Source organism: Trichomycterus rosablanca, chromosome 1 (assembly GCF_030014385.1).
Source record: "Trichomycterus rosablanca isolate fTriRos1 chromosome 1, fTriRos1.hap1, whole genome shotgun sequence".
Lineage (NCBI taxonomy): Eukaryota > Metazoa > Chordata > Actinopteri > Siluriformes > Trichomycteridae > Trichomycterus > Trichomycterus rosablanca.
The window spans coordinates 6,959,264-6,978,335 of record NC_085988.1 but is presented as its reverse complement, the minus strand read 5'-3'; the positions used below and the strand labels follow the sequence as shown (position 1 = coordinate 6,978,335).

Here is a 19,072-nt window from a genome sequence, read left to right as displayed (position 1 = left end):
CACACTCATATATACACACACTCATACATACACACACACTCATATATACACACACTCATACATACACACACACTCATATATACACTCACTTATATATACACACACTCATATGGCCAGTGATAGCTCAGTGGTTAAGGTACTGGACTAGTAAGCAGAAGGTTGCCGGTTCAAGCCCCGCCACCACCAAGTAAGTTGCCACTGTTGGGTCCTTGAGCAAGACCCTTAACCCTCAATTGCTCATCGTGTTCCGCTCATTGTGTAAGTCGCTTTGGATAAAAGCGTCTGCTAAATGCTGAAAATGTAAATGTAAATGTCATATATACACACACTCTCATATATACATACACTCATATATACACACACTCATATACACACACACACTCATATATACACTCACTTATATATACACACACTCTCATATATACACACACTCATATATACACTCACTTATATATACACACACACTCATATATACACACTCATATATACACTCACTCATATGTACACACTCACACTCTCATGTACACACACTCATATATACACTAATTCATATATACACACACTCATATATACACACACAGTCATATATATACACACACACTCATACATACACACACTCTCATATATACACACACTCATGTACACACACTCATAAATACACACACACTCATACAAACACACAAATATACACACACTCATATATACACACACACACTCATATACAGTACACACACTCATATATACACACACACACTCATATATACACACACATTCATATATACACACACACATACACACACTCATATAAACACACAGTCATATATACACACACACACTCAAATACACACACTCATATATACACACACACTCATACATACACACACATACACACACTCATATATACACACACACACTCATATACACACACTCATATACACACACACACACACTCATACATACACACACATATACACACACTCTTATAAACACACAGTCATATATACACACACACACTCAAATACACACACTCATATATACACACACACTCATATATACACACACACTCATATATACACACACTCATATATACACACACTCATACATACACACACACTCATATATACACTCACTTATATATACATACACACACTCATATATACACTCACTTATATATACACACACACACACACACTCATATATACACACACAATCATACATACACACACTCATACATACACACACACTCATATATACACACACAATCATACATACACACACACTCATATATACACTCACTTATATATACACACACACTCATATATACACACACTCATACATACATACACACACTCTCATATATACACACACTCATATATACACACACTCATATATATACACACACACTCATACATACACACACACTCATATATACACACACACATACATACACACACACTCATACATACACACACTCATATATACACACACTCATATACACACACACACTCATACATACACACACTCATATATACACACACTCATATATATACACACACTCACATACACACACACTCATATATACACACACGTATATATACACACACACTCATATATACACACACACACTCATACATACACACACACTCATATATACACACACACTCATATATACACACACTCATATATACACACACTCATATACACACACACTCATACATACACACACACTCATATATACACACACACATATATACACACATTTATATATACACACACTCATATATATACATACACTCATATATACACACACTCATATATACACTCACTTATATATACACACACACTCATATATACACACACTCATATATACACTCACTTATATATACACAGTCATAAATACACACACACTCATATATACACACACTCACATATACACACACTGATACAGGGGTTGGACAAAATAACTGAAACACCTGTCATTTTAGTGTGGGAGGTTTCATGGCTAAATTGGACCAGTCTGGTGGCCAATCTTCATTAATTGCACATTGCACCAGTAAGAGCAGAGTGTGAAGGTTCAATTAGCAGGGTAAGAGCACAGTTTTGCTCAAAATATTGCAATGCACACAACATTATGGGTGACATACCAGAGTTCAAAAGAGGACAAATTGTTGGTGCACGTCTTGCTGGCGCATCTGTGACCAAGACAGCAAGTCTTTGTGATGTATCAAGAGCCACGGTATCCAGGGTAATGTCAGCATACCACCAAGAAGGACAAACCACATCCAACAGGATTAACTGTGGACGCAAGAGGAAGCTGTCTGAAAGGGATGTTCGGGTGCTAACCCGGATTGTATCCAAAAAACATAAAACCACGGCTGCCCAAATCACGGCAGAATTAAATGTGCACCTCGACTCTCCTGTTTCCACCAGAACTGTCCGTCGGGAGCTCCACAGGGTCAATATACACGGCCGGGCTGCTATAGCCAAACCTTTGGTCACTCGTGCCAATGCCAAACGTCGGTTTCAATGGTGCAAGGAGCGCAAATCTTGGGCTGTGGACAATGTGAAACATGTATTGTTCTCTGATGAGTCCACCTTTACTGTTTTCCCCACATCCGGGAGAGTTACGGTGTGGAGAAGCCCCAAAGAAGCGTACCACCCAGACTGTTGCATGCCCAGAGTGAAGCATGGGGGTGGATCAGTGATGGTTTGGGCTGCCATATCATGGCATTCCCTTGGCCCAATACTTGTGCTAGATGGGCGCGTCACTGCCAAGGACTACCGAACCATTCTGGAGGACCATGTGCATCCAATGGCGTTGCCGTGTATCAGGATGACAATGCACCAATACACACAGCAAGACTGGTGAAAGATTGGTTTGATGAACATGAAAGTGAAGTTGAACAACTCCCATGGCCTGCACAGTCACCAGATCTAAATATTATTGAGCCACTTTGGGGTGTTTTGGAGAAGCGAGTCAGGAAACGTTTTCCTCCACCAGCATCACGTAGTGACCTGGCCACTATCCTGCAAGAAGAATGGCTTAAAATCCCTCTGACCACTGTGCAGGACTTGTATATGTCATTTCCAAGACGAATTGACGCTGTATTGGCCGCAAAAGGAGGCCCTACACCATACTAATAAATTATTGTGGTCTAAAACCAGGTGTTTCAGTTATTTTGTCCAACCCCTGTATATACACACTCATTAATACACACACATACATACACACTCATATATATACACACACTCATATATACACACATTCATATATACACACACTCATATATACACACACACTCATATAAATATACACACACTCATATATACACTCACTTATATATACACACTCACTTATTTATACACACACTCATATATACACACACACACACTCATACATACACACACACACTCATATACAGTGTATCACAAAAGTGAGTACACCCCTCACATTTCTGCAGATATTTAAGTATATCTTTTCATGGGACAACACTGACAAAATGACACTTTGACACAATGAAAAGTAGTCTGTGTGCAGCTTATATAACAGTGTAAATTTATTCTTCCCTCAAAATAACTCAATATACAGCCATTAATGTCTAAACCACCGGCAACAAAAGTGAGTACACCCCTAAGAGACTACACCCCTAAATGTCCAAATTGAGCACTGCTTGTCATTTTCCCTCCAAAATGTCATGTGATTTGTTAGTGTTACTAGGTCTCAGGTGTGCATAGGGAGCAGGTGTGTTCAATTTAGTAGTACAGCTCTCACACTCTCTCATACTGGTCACTGAAAGTTCCAACATGGCACCTCATGGCAAAGAACTCTCTGAGGATCTTAAAAGACGAATTGTTGCGCTACATGAAGATGGCCAAGGCTACAAGAAGATGGCCAACACCCTGAAACTGAGCTGCAGCACAGTGGCCAAGATCATCCAGCGTTTTAAAAGAGCAGGGTCCACTCAGAACAGACCTCGCGTTGGTCGTCCAAAGAAGCTGAGTGCACGTGCTCAGCGTCACATCCAACTGCTGTCTTTGAAAGATAGGCGCAGGAGTGCTGTCAGCATTGCTGCAGAGATTGAAAAGGTGGGGGGTCAGCCTGTCAGTGCTCAGACCATACGCCGCACACTACATCAAATTGGTCTGCATGGCTGTCACCCCAGAAGGAAGCCTCTTCTGAAGTCTCTACACAAGAAAGCCCGCAAACAGTTTGCTGAAGACATGTCAACAAAGGACATGGATTACTGGAACCATGTCCTATGGTCTGATGAGACCAAGATTAATTTGTTTGGTTCAGATGGTCTCAAGCATGTGTGGCGGCAATCAGGTGAGGAGTACAAAGATAAGTGTGTCATGCCTACAGTCAAGCATGGTGGTGGGAATGCCATGGTCTGGGGCTGCATGAGTGCAGCAGGTGTTGGGGAGTTACATTTCATTGAGGGACACATGAACTCCAATATGTACTGTGAAATACTGAAGCAGAGCATGATCCCCTCCCTCCGGAAACTGGGTCGCAGGGCAGTGTTCCAGCATGATAATGACCCCAAACACACCTCTAAGACGACCACTGCTTTATTGAAGAGGCTGAGGGTAAAGGTGATGGACTGGCCAAGCATGTCTCCAGACCTAAACCCAATAGAACATCTTTGGGGCATCCTCAAGCGGAAGGTGGAGGAGCGCAAAGTCTCGAATATCCGCCAGCTCCGTGATGTCGTCATGGAGGAGTGGAAAAGCATTCCAGTGGCAACCTGTGAAGCTCTGGTAAACTCCATGCCCAGGAGAGTTAAGGCAGTTCTGGGAAATAATGGTGGCCACACAAAATATTGACACTTCAGGAACATTCACTAAGGGGTGTACTCACTTTTGTTGCCGGTGGTTTAGACATTAATGGCTGTATATTGAGTTATTTTGAGGGAAGAATAAATTTACACTGTTATATAAGCTGCACACAGACTACTTTTCATTGTGTCAAAGTGTCATTTTGTCAGTGTTGTCCCATGAAAAGATATACTTAAATATCTGCAGAAATGTGAGGGGTGTACTCACTTTTGTGATACACTGTATACACACACACTCATATATACACACACTCATATATACACACACTCATATATACACACACACTCATATATACACACACTCATATACACACACACTCATATACACACACACTCATACTTACACACACTCATATATACACACACATACATACACACACTCATATATACACTCACTTATATATACACACTCACTTATATATACACACACTCATATATACACACACACACTCATATATACACACACTCATATATACACTCACTTATGTATACACACTCACTTATATATACACACAGTCATAAATACACACACACTCATATATACACACACTCACATATACACACACTGATATATACACACTCATTAATACACACACACACATACATACACACTCATATATATATACACACACTCATATATACACACACTCATATATACACACATTCATATACACACACACTCATATATACACTCACTTATTTATACACACACTCATATATACACACACACTCATATATACACACACTCATATATACTCACTTATATATACACACTCACTTATATATACACACACTCATATATACACTCACTTATATATACACACTTACTTATATATACACACACACTCATATATACACACACACTCATATATATACACACACTCATATATACACACGCACTTATATATACACACACTCATATATACACACACACTCATATATACACACTCACTTATATATACACACAGTCATATATACACACACACTCATACAGTGGGGGAAATAAGTATTTGATCCCCTGCTGATTTTGTAAGTTTACCCCCTTACAAAGACTTGAACAGTCTATAATTTTTATGGAAGGTTTATTTTAACAGAGAGAGACAGAATATCAACAAAAAATCCAGAAAAAAAAACATTAAATAAAAGTTATAAATTAATTTGTATTTAATTAAGGGAAATAAGTATTTGATCCCCAAGAATTCTGACCCCCACAGCAAGAATTCTGACCCCCACAGACCGGTTATGTGCACAAAAGACACACAAATTAGTCCTGTCCCTGTATAAAAGACTCCTGTCACAGAATCAGTTTCTTCCATTCAAATCTCTCGACCACCATGGGCAAGACCAAAGAGCTATCAAAGGACGTCAGGGACAAGATTGTAGACCTGCACAAGGCTGGAATGGGCTACAAGACCATCAGCAAGAAGCTTGGTGAGAAAGAGACCACTGTTGGCACGATAATTCGAAAATGGAAGAAATACAAGATCACAGTCAATCGCCCTCGCTCTGGAGCTCCATGCAAGATCTCACCTGGTGGGGTAAGAATGATTCTGAGAAAGGTGAGGTCAGCCCAGAATTACACGGGAGGAGCTTGTCAATGATCTCAAGGGAGCTGGGAGCACAGTCACCAAGAAAACCATTAGTAACACACTTCGCCGTAATGGATTGAGATCCTGCAGTGCCCGCAAAGTCCCTTTGCTCAAGAACGCTCATGTACAGGCCCGTCTGAAGTTTGCCAATGAACACCTGAATGATTCAGAGAAAGCTTGGGAGAATGTGATGTGGTCAAATGAGACCAAAATTGAGCTCTTTGGCATCAACTCCACTCGCCGTGTTTGGAGGCAGATAAATGCCCAGTGGGGACGGTGTTCTTGGGGTCATATCCAGCATTTCTCTGCTCCCAGCTCCCTTGAGATCATTGACAAGCTCCTCCCGTGTAATTCTGGGCTGACCTCATCTTTTATATAATAAAATGACAATGGATTATATTAAATTAATTACATTTTCTTAATGTTTCCTTAAAGTGTTTAGCTAATCCCAAAGCAGTTCATATTTTTTAGGTTTGGTTATTGAAGCGCTTTTGTTGTTGCCCTCTGTGAGATGACTTACATAGATGTCTGGCAACCATGCTCCCATTACACTGACCATAAACCTGCATTACACACATCTGACAGTGATTTTTGTCTCTTACACTGTATATAAATCACTGTCATGTAAAACACTGAGAATCAGGAGCTTTGGCTTAAACAGGCATTGCAGGTGATTGGAAATCAAATGTAATTATCAATAATTGACTTTAATTTAAAAAATCTAAGATAATTTTTTCCCCCTAAAATGATCATCATTAATAGAGGAATCAAATAAATGTGTATTTATTTAGTAGACCGTTCAGTCTCTGGTTTCCAAGTGCCGTTTACTGGACTGTTGCACATTTTAAGTTGGACCAGAGAAACTCCATTAGAAAGCTGTTCATTAGTGTAGTTGTACTTTGTAAAGTGTAGATGTGAGAGAGTTGGGATGCAGTAATGAAGTGATGTTACATTTTACAGCTTTCTTACACGTCATTCTATACATTATTAACACGTCAGTGTGCGACCTGCCATATTATCCTGCTATAAGGTTCATTTTGTTCTTACACTTGTGAGCACATTTCACTCTAAACTGCTCTGATGAGCCTCTGATTTTATTGTTCCTGTAACACGTTTCCCTGCCTGGATCCGGTACAATTTGTCCTTTTTTGACTTTTATATTATTTTTTATTCCCTTTTTGACTTTTACTAACAATGTTTATTATTTATAATGTTACAAATATTGATTCAGTATTGTTTTCTGTTTCAGAAATGAACAACCATTTCCACGATCACATGAAGAGCTGCAGGGATGTTAAATATGATGCGCTGGTGAAGATTAAGACTGAATGTGAGAACCTGATGCCCACCAGAAGCTCCAGTAATCAGCAAACGTCCTCTGATCCTGTCAGCATTAACACGTCTCACCAGGGGAAACAGCAAAAAGGAAACGTCTGCTCACTGTGTGGGAGGAGCTTCAGGTTCCAGAGTGATCTCAAAATACACCAGCGCATTCACACTGGAGAGAAACCGTATCAGTGCTCACAGTGTGGGAAGAGCTTCAGGTTCCAGAGTGATCTCAAACAACACCAGCACATTCACACTGGAGAGAAACCGTATCAGTGCTCACAGTGTGGGAAGAGTTTTAATAGTCGAAATCATGTCAAAACACACCAGCGCATTCACACTGGAGAGAAACCGTATCAGTGCTCACAGTGTGGGAAGAGTTTTAATAGTCGAAATCATGTCAAAACACACCAGCGCATTCACACTGGAGAGAGACTGTATCATTGCTCACAGTGTGGGAAGAGTTTTAATAGACAGAATCATTTCAAACAACACCAGCGCATTCACAGTGAAGTGAAACCGTATCAGTGCTCACAGTGTGGAAAGAGTTTTAATCAACAGAGTGGTCTCAAAACCCACCAGCGCATTCACACTGGAGAGAAACCATATCAGTGCTCACAGTGTGGGAAGAGTTTTACTCAACAGAGTTATCTCAAAACACATCAGCGCATTCACACTGGAGAGAAACCGTATCAGTGCTCACAGTGTGGGAAGAGTTTTAATCAACAGAGTAGTCTCAAAAAACATCAGCGCATTCACACTGCCGAGAAACCATATTAGTGCTCACAGTGTGGGAAGAGTTTTAATACTTGATTGTAATGGTAATAATACCAGTTTTATTTTAATAAAGAGATATTTGATATGTTGCTGTTATTAGTGTCACTTCTCTATAAATGTGGCCATGAAATAAAAATGCTTTAGCCTAACTGCAGCGGTGCTAGCACACAGACTTAGAGAGTCAACAGAAGTACGAGGAGATGTGGCCAGAGTGGTAGAGAGAACAGAGTGGCGACACTCCCATAGGGAACCGTTGGAAAGGGGGTGGGACATTTTTTCTGTGCAGCTTCTGGGTCGTGGAGCGCTGAATAGTTCCAAACAACCCATAGAGCTCCATTCGTTTCCACTACTTACCAAGCATTTTCAGCTGTATGTTGCTTTGTTTTAAAAAAATAATGAATTTAATGTCATTAATATACTTAATACTGTTATTGTTTAGCATTTGCTCAGCACTAAATGTTACATGTTTATCTTATTTAATAGGTATAACCCAGTTTAGCTTAGTCAATTAAGCTAAATTAATGACACTAGAGTCTTTTCACCTAAAATGAGTTGATTAATCAAGAGTCTTGATACAGAAATGATCATAAAACATTAGAGCCATAATAAATCATGCTACTTTTACTTTCATACTTAAGTACATTTGAAGGTAAATTTAGTTTAGTACTTTAGTGGAGGTAAAGAGTATTTTTACTTTTACTGGAGTAATGTTACTTTGGATATCTCTACTTTAACTCAACTACATGGTTTCTGTACCTTGTCCACCACTTACATTAGACAAAATGAACTTGTGCATATTCATAATAAATTCATTAATGTATTACATGTAGGAATCAATTATTAATCACTCATGAAATAAGACATGAATGAAGCTATTTCATGTACCTGCAATATAATGGTAAAGGTACGGTAGTGTGTTTATGAATCTGTTCATTCAGTGCAGGTAAACTTTATGAATCCAGCCACATGGCTCAGTGTTTAACCAAAATGATTATTATTATGAATCCTCAGGAAAGTGAAGGGAGATTATAGTTTATGCAAAAAACAAAACATAAAAAACTTTAATCTCTGTACTGTACACTGTGTGCACAATTATTAGGCAAGTAAGTATTTTGACCATATCATCATTAATATGCATATTTTCCAACTCCAAGCTATATAAACTTGAATGCTAATTGGATTTAAGCATATCAGGTATTGTGTATTTGTGTAATGAGGGAGGGTGTGGCCTAAGGTGATCAACGCCCTATATCAAGGTGTGCATAATTATTAGGCAGCTTCTTTTCCTTAGGCAAAATGGGCCTAAAAAAAGATTTAACTGACTCTGAAAAGTCAAAAATTTTAAAAATTATTTCAAAGGGAAATTGCTAAAACATTGGGGCGTGATCACAGAACCATCAGGCGTTTTTTTGCAAATAGTCAACAGGGTCGCAAGAAACGTGTTGAGAAAAGAAGACGCAAGTTAACCACCAAAGATTTGAGAAGAATCAAACGTGAAGCTACCAGGAACCATTATCTTCCAGTGGTGTCATTTTCCAGAACTGCAACCTACCTGGAGTGCCCAGAAGTACAAGGTGTTCAGTGCTCAGACATGGCCAAGGTAAGGAAGGCTGAAACCCGACCACCACTGAACAAGACACATAAGTTAAAACATCTGGGCTGGGCCAGGAAATATCTGAAGACAGATTTTTCAAAGGTTTTATGGACTGATGAGATGAGAGTGACTCTTGACGGACCAGATGGATGGGCCCGTGGCTGGATCAGTAACAGGAACAGAGCTCCTCTTCGACTCAGACGCCAACAAGGTGGAGGTGGGGTACTGCTATGGGCTGGTATTATTAAAGATGAGCTTGTTGGACCTTTTCGTGTTGAAAATGGACTCAAAATCAACTCCCAAACCTACTGCCAGTTTTTAGAAGACACTTTCTTCAAGCAGTGGTACAGGAAAAGGTCTGCATCTTTCAAGAAGACCATGATTTTAATGCAGGACAATGCTCCATCGCATGCATCAAAGTACTCCACTGCGTGGCTAGCCAGTAAAGGCCTAAAATAATGAAAGATGAAAAAAGATGAAAAAATAATGACATGGCCCCCTTCCTCACCTGACCTAAACCCTATTGAGAACTTGTGGGCCCTTCTTAAACAGGAGATTTACAGTGAAGGAAAACAATACACCTCTCTGAACAGTGTCTGGGAGGCTGTGGTTGCTGCTGCACATAAAGTTGATCGTCAACAGATTAAGAAACTGACAAACTCCATGAATAGAAGGCTTATGGCTGTTATTGAAAGGAAGGGTGGCTATATTGGTCACTGATTTTTATTTTGAAATGTCAGAAATGTTTATTTGTAAATTTTGAATTGTTTGTTTATTATTCTTACTTCAACAGATAGACATAAACAAGTGAGATGGGAAAATTTTCGTTTTTCATTTAGTTGCATAATAATTCTGCACACTTACAGTTGCCCAATATTTATGCACACATAGATTTTCTTACTAAGAAAGCCAAAACCTCACTTTTACTTTCTTAAATATTTATTTTTGAGGTTTATTAACATTTTGGATTGACCGAGAGCTCTGTAGTTGTTCAATAATAAAATTAATCCTCAAAAATACAACTTGCCTAATAATTGTGCACACAGTGTATATTGTCTCTACACTGCAAATTTTTGTCTTCTTACCAAGATTTAAAATCTTACATTAGGAAATTTAAGATTGATTATCTTGTTTCAAGAGTTATTCACTAGTTTCTTACATTTGGTCCCATGGTATAGTCTTAAATTCATCATGAATGTGTCTATCTTATCTTACTTAGTCAAGAAATCTTAAATTTAGTATATTGTTGGTAAAACAAGTAAAAAATACCTTAGGAATCCATTTATACTCTTTTATTCCACAATACAAAACTAATTTCAAGATTTAGCCACACAAACTGAGTTTGATTCATACATTACATTTCTTGATTTAAGTTCAATTTCTTAATTTGAGAATAATTCACAGTTACATTTGTAAAAACATTTTTTATTGGTAAATGGAATTCATAATTAAAATTAGAAGAACAAAGTAAGCAAACCAACAAAAGATTGGCTTTGACCACTTTTCAACAGTGGAATTGGATCAGCAAAACAAACAGCCTACAACTGGCCAATACTGACCTAGCTACAGCAAACTAATGTACAGTATGAGGACATCTCACCCAGAGCTCATTATACATCCCCAGGGCCGTTCCTATGTACAAGGACATCACAGAGAGTATATTTTATTGGCACAAACACACTATCCTTAAAATTTACTGGAAAATATGAGGTGTGATCTAAAAGCTCATGCACCAATTCTGTCGCCTGGGCAATAGCAGGAACTGCAACTTCATATGCCAACAAATTGTTATCAAAATGCAATGTTTCATAACGCTGATACTCAAAAGCAACAAAAGAAGAATCTACTAAAAAGATGTCTTTCACCAGTCCAAACACAGGCAAAGTATCATTCACATCTGCAATAATCAGAGACTTCCCACTGATGTATTTATTTCCATTGAGAATTAGCCACTTCACAGAGACAACAGATTGACTGATGTCCATATTAAAAAAATCTCTAAATTTGGCCTTAACATAATCAGTATTTGATATATCAGTAACAGGCCCCAATTCTCTCTCGGTTGCAAAAATGGGATGTTCAATGCCAATTTCATGTTGACAACATTCAAGAAATTGATTATGTTTGGCAAGTGACTTACACACATTTTTAAAATTCAACTTTGGAGCCTACTGTTTGAAATAACTGTGCTTGGCCTCAAACCGCATGCACATAGTTCTTATTAAAGGACCAAGGGATTGAATTTGACTGGGCAAATGCAACATGTAATGTTGCTTGGGTATTACATTAGTTTCGGGAAATAAATGTTTGAACTGACTAAGGTGTTCTTCAATCATAAGTTTAAGCCGTATTACTGTCTGTAAAGAAATAATAGGAGCAAGAACAATCTGTACAATTTCAATCAGCTTAACAATAAATGTAACATACTCATCGTCCAAGTCATACAGAATAAAAGGTAATACTTTTAACAGTATTAACATTTGCCCACATGATTGTTTCAATTTGTTGTCACTTGCTATCAAAGTGCTGACACTAACAGGGCAAGGTTTATCACGTATATCAAGAGGCGAGTAAGGAAAATTCTGAATGGCTGAATTGAACACATCTAATTCTAGATTACCTGACAGTATAAGACGTTTTAACACAAGCTTCATTTCCATTGGTGCAACACCTTCAAAAATGACATGCATTATGTCCTGTGGAGTTTGCCTGATTAGGTCAAATGCAGGAACATCAATAAGTCTGCTTTTTCTATTAATTCCGTAAGTAGTTTTGAGGGAGGACTTTAAAGTATCTGTGCTTGCCTTGTCTATTTCAAGACATTGCCTAATATGCCTTTCTAGTGTTCTTCTGACAAAATTATTCTCATCAAAATATATTTGCATATCCTCAAAGGTGCATTCACAGTGTCTGCACTTGCTATAGGCAAAGCCAACCCCTTCTTTAAAGCCAGCAAGCTCATGTTGAGCAAGTGTATCTCCACATACTGCTATCACAGCTCCAAACAAGTCCATTTCACCATGTGGTGTTTCAACCTTGACACCGTTATAAAGCAGAATAAGATCTTTTATAATTCTTTGTAAAATAACATCTATACCCCATTTAGAATCATCAACAGATTTTGCAATAGCAAGGAGTCGTATTGCTGCTAACTTGGACCTAAATTTTGGATCAATATTACCTAAACTGTAGTAAACCATTAACAACTTATTTGAAGAAGTATGGGGCCCTAAAGGGTTACATATTTCAATCTCGTCTGAGTACAAAATGATCTGCAAAGCATTAGGCCTCACATAATATAAAGGATGAGATGTAAAAAGAGACCCATCTGAAAAGTCATACAAGAATCCCTCTCTGCTTCTCTGTGGTACAGTGTTCAACATGGAGAAAATTCTGGAATTGGTCAGTAGCTGCTTTAGACTTTCAATTAGTGGTACATAGTAAAAACTTTTGTTTCTTATGGCCATAACCTTTGAACTACCTTGCTTAACCAAACAAATCTTCTGAGAGACAACTACTTCCTCTGGGCAGACTGGACTGAAGAGTTCACAAATAGTCCTATTCTGTCCATATGCTGTGGTTGAGTGGTTGTGTCTGTCAAAAACTCTTCTCATTCTTATCCTTAATGTATCCAAGAGAGTTGATTGGTACTGTTGCACCCCTCCAATGACTCTGTTGACGGTCCTCTGTGAAAAGTCATAAATTGGGCTTAATTTTTACTAATATAATGTCATGACATCACAGAATTAAATGCAACACATTCTGATGCATTAGAATTAGCCTACTTTACAATTAGGCTATCAGTTTATCAATTATTATTACATTCACTCTTTCTACATGCACTTTTTAAGCAAAACTGACCTGTGACAGATGGCATTCTTCCCGGACACTGATTGCAAAAGCTGCCGCAGACTTGCCAATATCCGGTTCGGTTACAGATGTTCCAGCTCCATTATTTTCCTTTCATGAATAAAATCGAATATCTCAGTCATAACAAATGCACTCAAATCCATAATACAAATTAAATTTCAAATTAAGTTTCATAGCCTACAATACATTTTATAGCATACATTTTGACTGTCTTCTCCTCACTTCACCATACAGAAATCATAAATCTGCCTCATGGATTAAAATTAACTTTTAAAAATTAACTTAAATCAAAACTGACCTGAATACAAGAATGGGAATCAGGAGGAGTTTCCATACAAGTTTCAATTTGACTGCCGTGTGACTGTTCCTCCACAAAGTACGTTCTTGCAGGAGTAGCGGCTTCAGAAAAAATAGATGCACCAAAGTTCTCTGACCCAAGTGCAGCTGAAGTAGGTGTTGTCCCCCATGCCATTGGTGGGCACCCGGTCGCCAAATACAAAGGGTGTGTTCGTTTAAGATGGCGATAAAATGAGTTGTAAACTCTAAAATCTTGTTCACAACCATCAATTCCACACAGAATCCAAAAATCTTGACTACGGCTATGCGTGACATTTATGTGGCTGAGGAGCGATTTTATACTTAACGCAACAAAAACGAAACAGATCATACACCGCCACACTGCCATGATTCACTCCAGTAGTCTTTAGGCTCGTTTTGGTGCTTGTCTGTGGGCTTGGTTACACCTGTGCCTCCTATTTGCTAACCAGAAATATGAATTCCCTTCAAGACTTTTTTACAACAACTTATGTCGTACAATTTTGTATATGAGAAAATATTTGCACATGCTGCTCACGCCTCTGCTCTATGACCTGCTCTCCGCTCACCGTCACATCAAAATGACGTCAGATATATAAATCGAAGAGATTTGGCGCCTGATACATTTTGGGAAAAAGCAGCAGTGTTCAACAGAAGCCGTCTGAAAAGTGCACTTCGGGGTAAGCACGGATTTAACATTATGTTCACGATATATTTGGTATAGTATATTGTATGTTACAGCATTGTATACATTTGTTCCGATATTATTTAATATTTTTAATATTTTACCTGCTCTCCTAGCTTGCAGACTGAGGAGCTTAACGTTATTATCGAAAACTAGTCATAGTCAGCAAGTCTACACTACTAAGCTAGATGTTTTTGCTAGGTAGCATTAGCCAACTTATCTATATGTTTTGTCCTCAGATATCGGCTCACATTTGAGAACAGCGATAGAGAGAAAAGCCACTTTCTTCGGTATGGATGATTTAGACGAGACACTGTCGGTGCTACGGGGTAAGTTGTGTTTAAACTAGACTATTTCAAAGCATGGTGTCAGTTTGTACATTAATGGAATCATGTGCAGATGGAGAAACACCAAGTTCACAAGCTAACATGTTAGCATTTCAGAAAAGTGTTGGATAAACCTAAATTAAATAGTTGGCAATTCTAAGAAATTCCTGTTAAGTTAGGGGTTATTTGCTGATCTGAATGGACGATGTGTTAGAATTATTCGTGCATTCATCTCGTTTTGTATGTATTTTAAAACGATGTTTGCCGGGTTTTTTTTTTCAGTTAGTCTAGTCATGCTGCTAGCAAATATCCATAGATATGTACAGTTGTAGGCTATGTTTCAATGAAAAATTCGTACCAAAACATATGTGATGTGATACTAATGCCAGGCATGTTACTGATATTTTTAAAGCTGCAAATATTGATGAGGAGGTTCTGAAAACCCTAAGTCGGGAAGATTTGAAAGACCTCTTTCCTGGACCAGAGAATTTTCTGAAGAGGAAGAATTTATGGGACATGATTGGTCCAAAGGTAATGCGTCTGTGGAGGAACTCAGGAGGTTTATGGAAAGCATAAAATTTTATTTTATTTTAAAGAATGTTTTGTGGGTGTTGTAATTCGTATAGGATGGTGATCCTGATCAAGACCGAGGAAGTGGGAATGTGTCAGCTACCTGTGCAGTGTTGACAAGCCAGCCTCAGACCTCTACCCCTGTTCATGAAATCACAGCCAAAACGGTGAAACTGCCAGACCCACCAGAGTATGTAGTGTACACTGACTCAGAGTTGGACATGGTGCGCAGCCAGTATTTTGATTTGCTCCGCAATGGAAAGGAAAAAGTTTGCAAGATGTCAAAGGAGCTAAGTTGTAGGCTCATCAGAAACACAATCACCAGCATGGTTGCCATCCTGCGTGCTAGTCCTCTGGGAAAAGAGGAAAGATACCCCTCAAAACATGAGCTGAGAGCAACGTCACAGAAGATCGTTGACTATTACCCTATGCTACGTGACACTTCAGATCTGCCATATGTAAGTTATTTTGCATCTAAACCATTTAAGGGCTTGGTGGATGACATGGCAGCTTAACTTAGCTTAACTTTCCTTTGCCACAGCTGACGATTTACTCTAAAATGTATAAACGACTGCAAAATATGAAGTCTCCAAGAAAGAGGCAGGGCCCAAAGCCACAAAGAGGGTCTGCAAAGAGATCACTCTTTGAAACAAGTACAGAAGAAGAAGGTACTGCAAGTTCTTCAGCTTCAACTGCTTCAACTGTCATTCTTCCAGAGAGCGATGTCAGCAATGATGACTTAAGTCCAGGTAATACTGCATTCGGTATTGTTTGTTTTTATTTTGTGCGTGTGTGTTTTCCCTTGGATTTATATTTTTGTTAAAGAGCTTACCTTTACACTGGCACTTTGAATATTTACCAATGAGTTTTATTTATTTATTTATTTTCCCTGTTCTTTGGCTGATCAAGAAAATATATTTAGAAATTATTAAACTGTCTGAACTCTACTGTTGTATTTTAGAACATCAGGACAGTCTGAAAATGCAGGCAAGGCACTACAAAACACTCTTCAATATGTACAGCAAACACAACTCAAAACCCAACCCAAGTGATGTTGCTCAAATTTTGGACCTTGAGTTTGATGCAAGGCGGGCCTTCATTGACTCAAGTGTGTTGAAGGAGAAAGACAGGATTGCGAAGATATTTGAAGCATATCCATGTTTCAAAGACCCTCAAAATGTAAGTTTCATATCTCACCCTTTTTGTGTGCTTGTTTCTGTATAATGATATCAGCTGCACTAAATGCACAATTTTATCCTAGGCAATGGATGAGCTGCGTCGCATCTTGGGTGGCACCAACCCCAAATACATTGATGAAACAAAGAAAAGATGGGAAAACTTCTGTGCCAATGTCCAGTTCTATGGTGTGTGGAAGAAAGTCCTGAAACCCCCTATACCCTTGAATATGCATGATGGTATGTTGCAGTTTTATTCCAAATCTGAACCCTGCAAAACTACTGTAATCCTTCAGCTTCCAATTTGTGTCTGCAGGACCTCTGATACACAGGTGTTTTTAATTATTTAAAATAATTTATCTAATTATGCCTCTTCCAGCGGATTTCACCATTGCCATTTTGACTGGTCTCCCATCACTATTTCCCTCACCAACTTCGCCACCAAAACGGCTCGGGAATCCCAGTGAAGCACTATTGCATGTCCTTCAGGTGAGGTTATTGTGCATTTCAGTTACTATATTGATTTTTCTCTTAACGTCTTCAGACATTTACAATTTTTTTCTTTTTCTTTTAAATTAAAGGCAAGGGAGGATCCATCGCTTTACTTGGAGAAGCGTCCTCTCACCAGTCCAGTGTTACTGTTTGATGGAAAGGTCTGCATCCTTGCCATGGGAAACGTACCTGTAAGCACCATACCAAAGGAGGAGTTCTTTGATGGGATGTTGATGTTAATGGCATACTACTACACGATGCACCTGACGTACCCAAAATGTGTTGCAACCCTCCTCTCGGTCATTCAAACTGAGGTACTGTGTGATGCGATCCATGATCGAGATGCTACAGGTGCATATAAGAGGGCAATGGCGGAGTGGAAATCATTTATTGAGAAGTAGTTGCACATGGCCTGTTTTTTTTTTGTTTACTAGTGGGGAAACTCATGTTCAAATGCAGTTGTTCACTGTCTATTTAAATCCCCCTCCTCTCCCATGTCTCTCTCTGTCAATCTTTTTCTTTCCCTCTTCTCTCTTTCTCACACATTCTTTCTCTCTACTCTCTCACACTCACTCCTCCCTCACCTACCCACAAACAAGTGGTTTAATAATCAAGCATTCACAAAGTGGAAATCCTTTACTAAGATGTAGTTGCATAACTTGGTCTATCTTGCTGTTTGCTCAGTATACTGAGATGTATCTTCATTCCATGTTCTTGGGAAGTTGACTGTACTAGTGGTAAGGTGATGTTGTGCAGTTGTTCACTGTCAATTGCTGCAAAGTACTGTGTACTTCAATTGTTTAGTGTGTATTAAACAAGTGTTTGATAGTTTTACAGTACTGTCAATAAATGTTGACAGAATTTTCACTTGTTTTGGTGGTGATTTACTTATGGGTTTCCTGTTTTAATATTTAATATGTAAGATATGTAAGACATTAATATGTAAGATTAAAACCTAGTTTCAAGTCAAATGTGGTTTTTAAGAGTACCTGTTTCAAGATGAGACAACTTGTTTCAAGTAGTCATACTACCCTAGTACTAAGTATTTTACACTTAAATTTGAAAACCTATATTAAGAATTCCAAAAACTAAATAAGTATTATTTGCTCATATTCAGAATATTATACTTGTTACTGTGGTCTAGCAAATCTGTTTTCAAGTAATTTTATCTAAAAATGAGTATTTTTGACTTATTTTAAGCTCTTGGTAGCCGGTCAGAGCAATCTAATTTCAAGACTTGAACAAACTTATTTTGAGAATTCTTGTCAAGTAAAATTATCTTGCTGCATGGACAGATAATTTGGCTAGTATTGATTAACTTTATGCTTGAATTAAGTATTTTTTTCTTATATTTCAACTAGCCTTTTTTACAGTGTACAGATGTTTTAATCACATCTGTAAATCACCTCTGTGGTCATTTGAATTGTAGAATCACTGACATGTTCTCTGTTCCTCAAGATACAAGATACACGGAACATCCCAGAAATAATCGCTGCTTTTAATCTCTGTCTTCAT

General features: G+C 38.4%; 2 protein-coding genes, 1 long non-coding RNA gene and 1 pseudogene across 3 annotated transcripts; 2 read left to right on the top strand and 2 right to left on the bottom strand.

Annotated features, from left to right (window-relative positions):
* The window catches only part of LOC134316986 (NLR family CARD domain-containing protein 3-like), a 95,111-nt pseudogene that overhangs the window by 45,967 nt on the left and 30,072 nt on the right, over positions 1-19,072 (bottom strand).
* On the top strand, positions 5,699-8,608 carry LOC134317268 (zinc finger protein 239-like). The gene is made up of 2 exons (XM_062998087.1): positions 5,699-6,371; positions 7,677-8,608. Exons 1-2 carry the CDS (start codon positions 6,173-6,175, stop codon positions 8,531-8,533), a joined length of 1,056 nt encoding a protein of 351 aa, XP_062854157.1. The 5' UTR covers positions 5,699-6,172; the 3' UTR covers positions 8,534-8,608.
* LOC134317042 (uncharacterized) lies at positions 11,534-15,903 on the bottom strand. The gene is made up of 3 exons (XM_062997694.1): positions 14,293-15,903; positions 13,986-14,084; positions 11,534-13,810 (listed from the first exon to the last, which is right to left on the bottom strand). Exons 1-3 carry the CDS (start codon positions 14,677-14,679, stop codon positions 12,293-12,295), a joined length of 2,004 nt encoding a protein of 667 aa, XP_062853764.1. The 5' UTR covers positions 14,680-15,903; the 3' UTR covers positions 11,534-12,292.
* On the top strand, positions 17,003-18,422 carry LOC134317982 (uncharacterized). The gene is made up of 4 exons (XR_010013313.1): positions 17,003-17,069; positions 17,152-17,305; positions 17,445-17,554; positions 17,647-18,422. It is a non-coding gene; the product is annotated as an uncharacterized LOC134317982 (long non-coding RNA).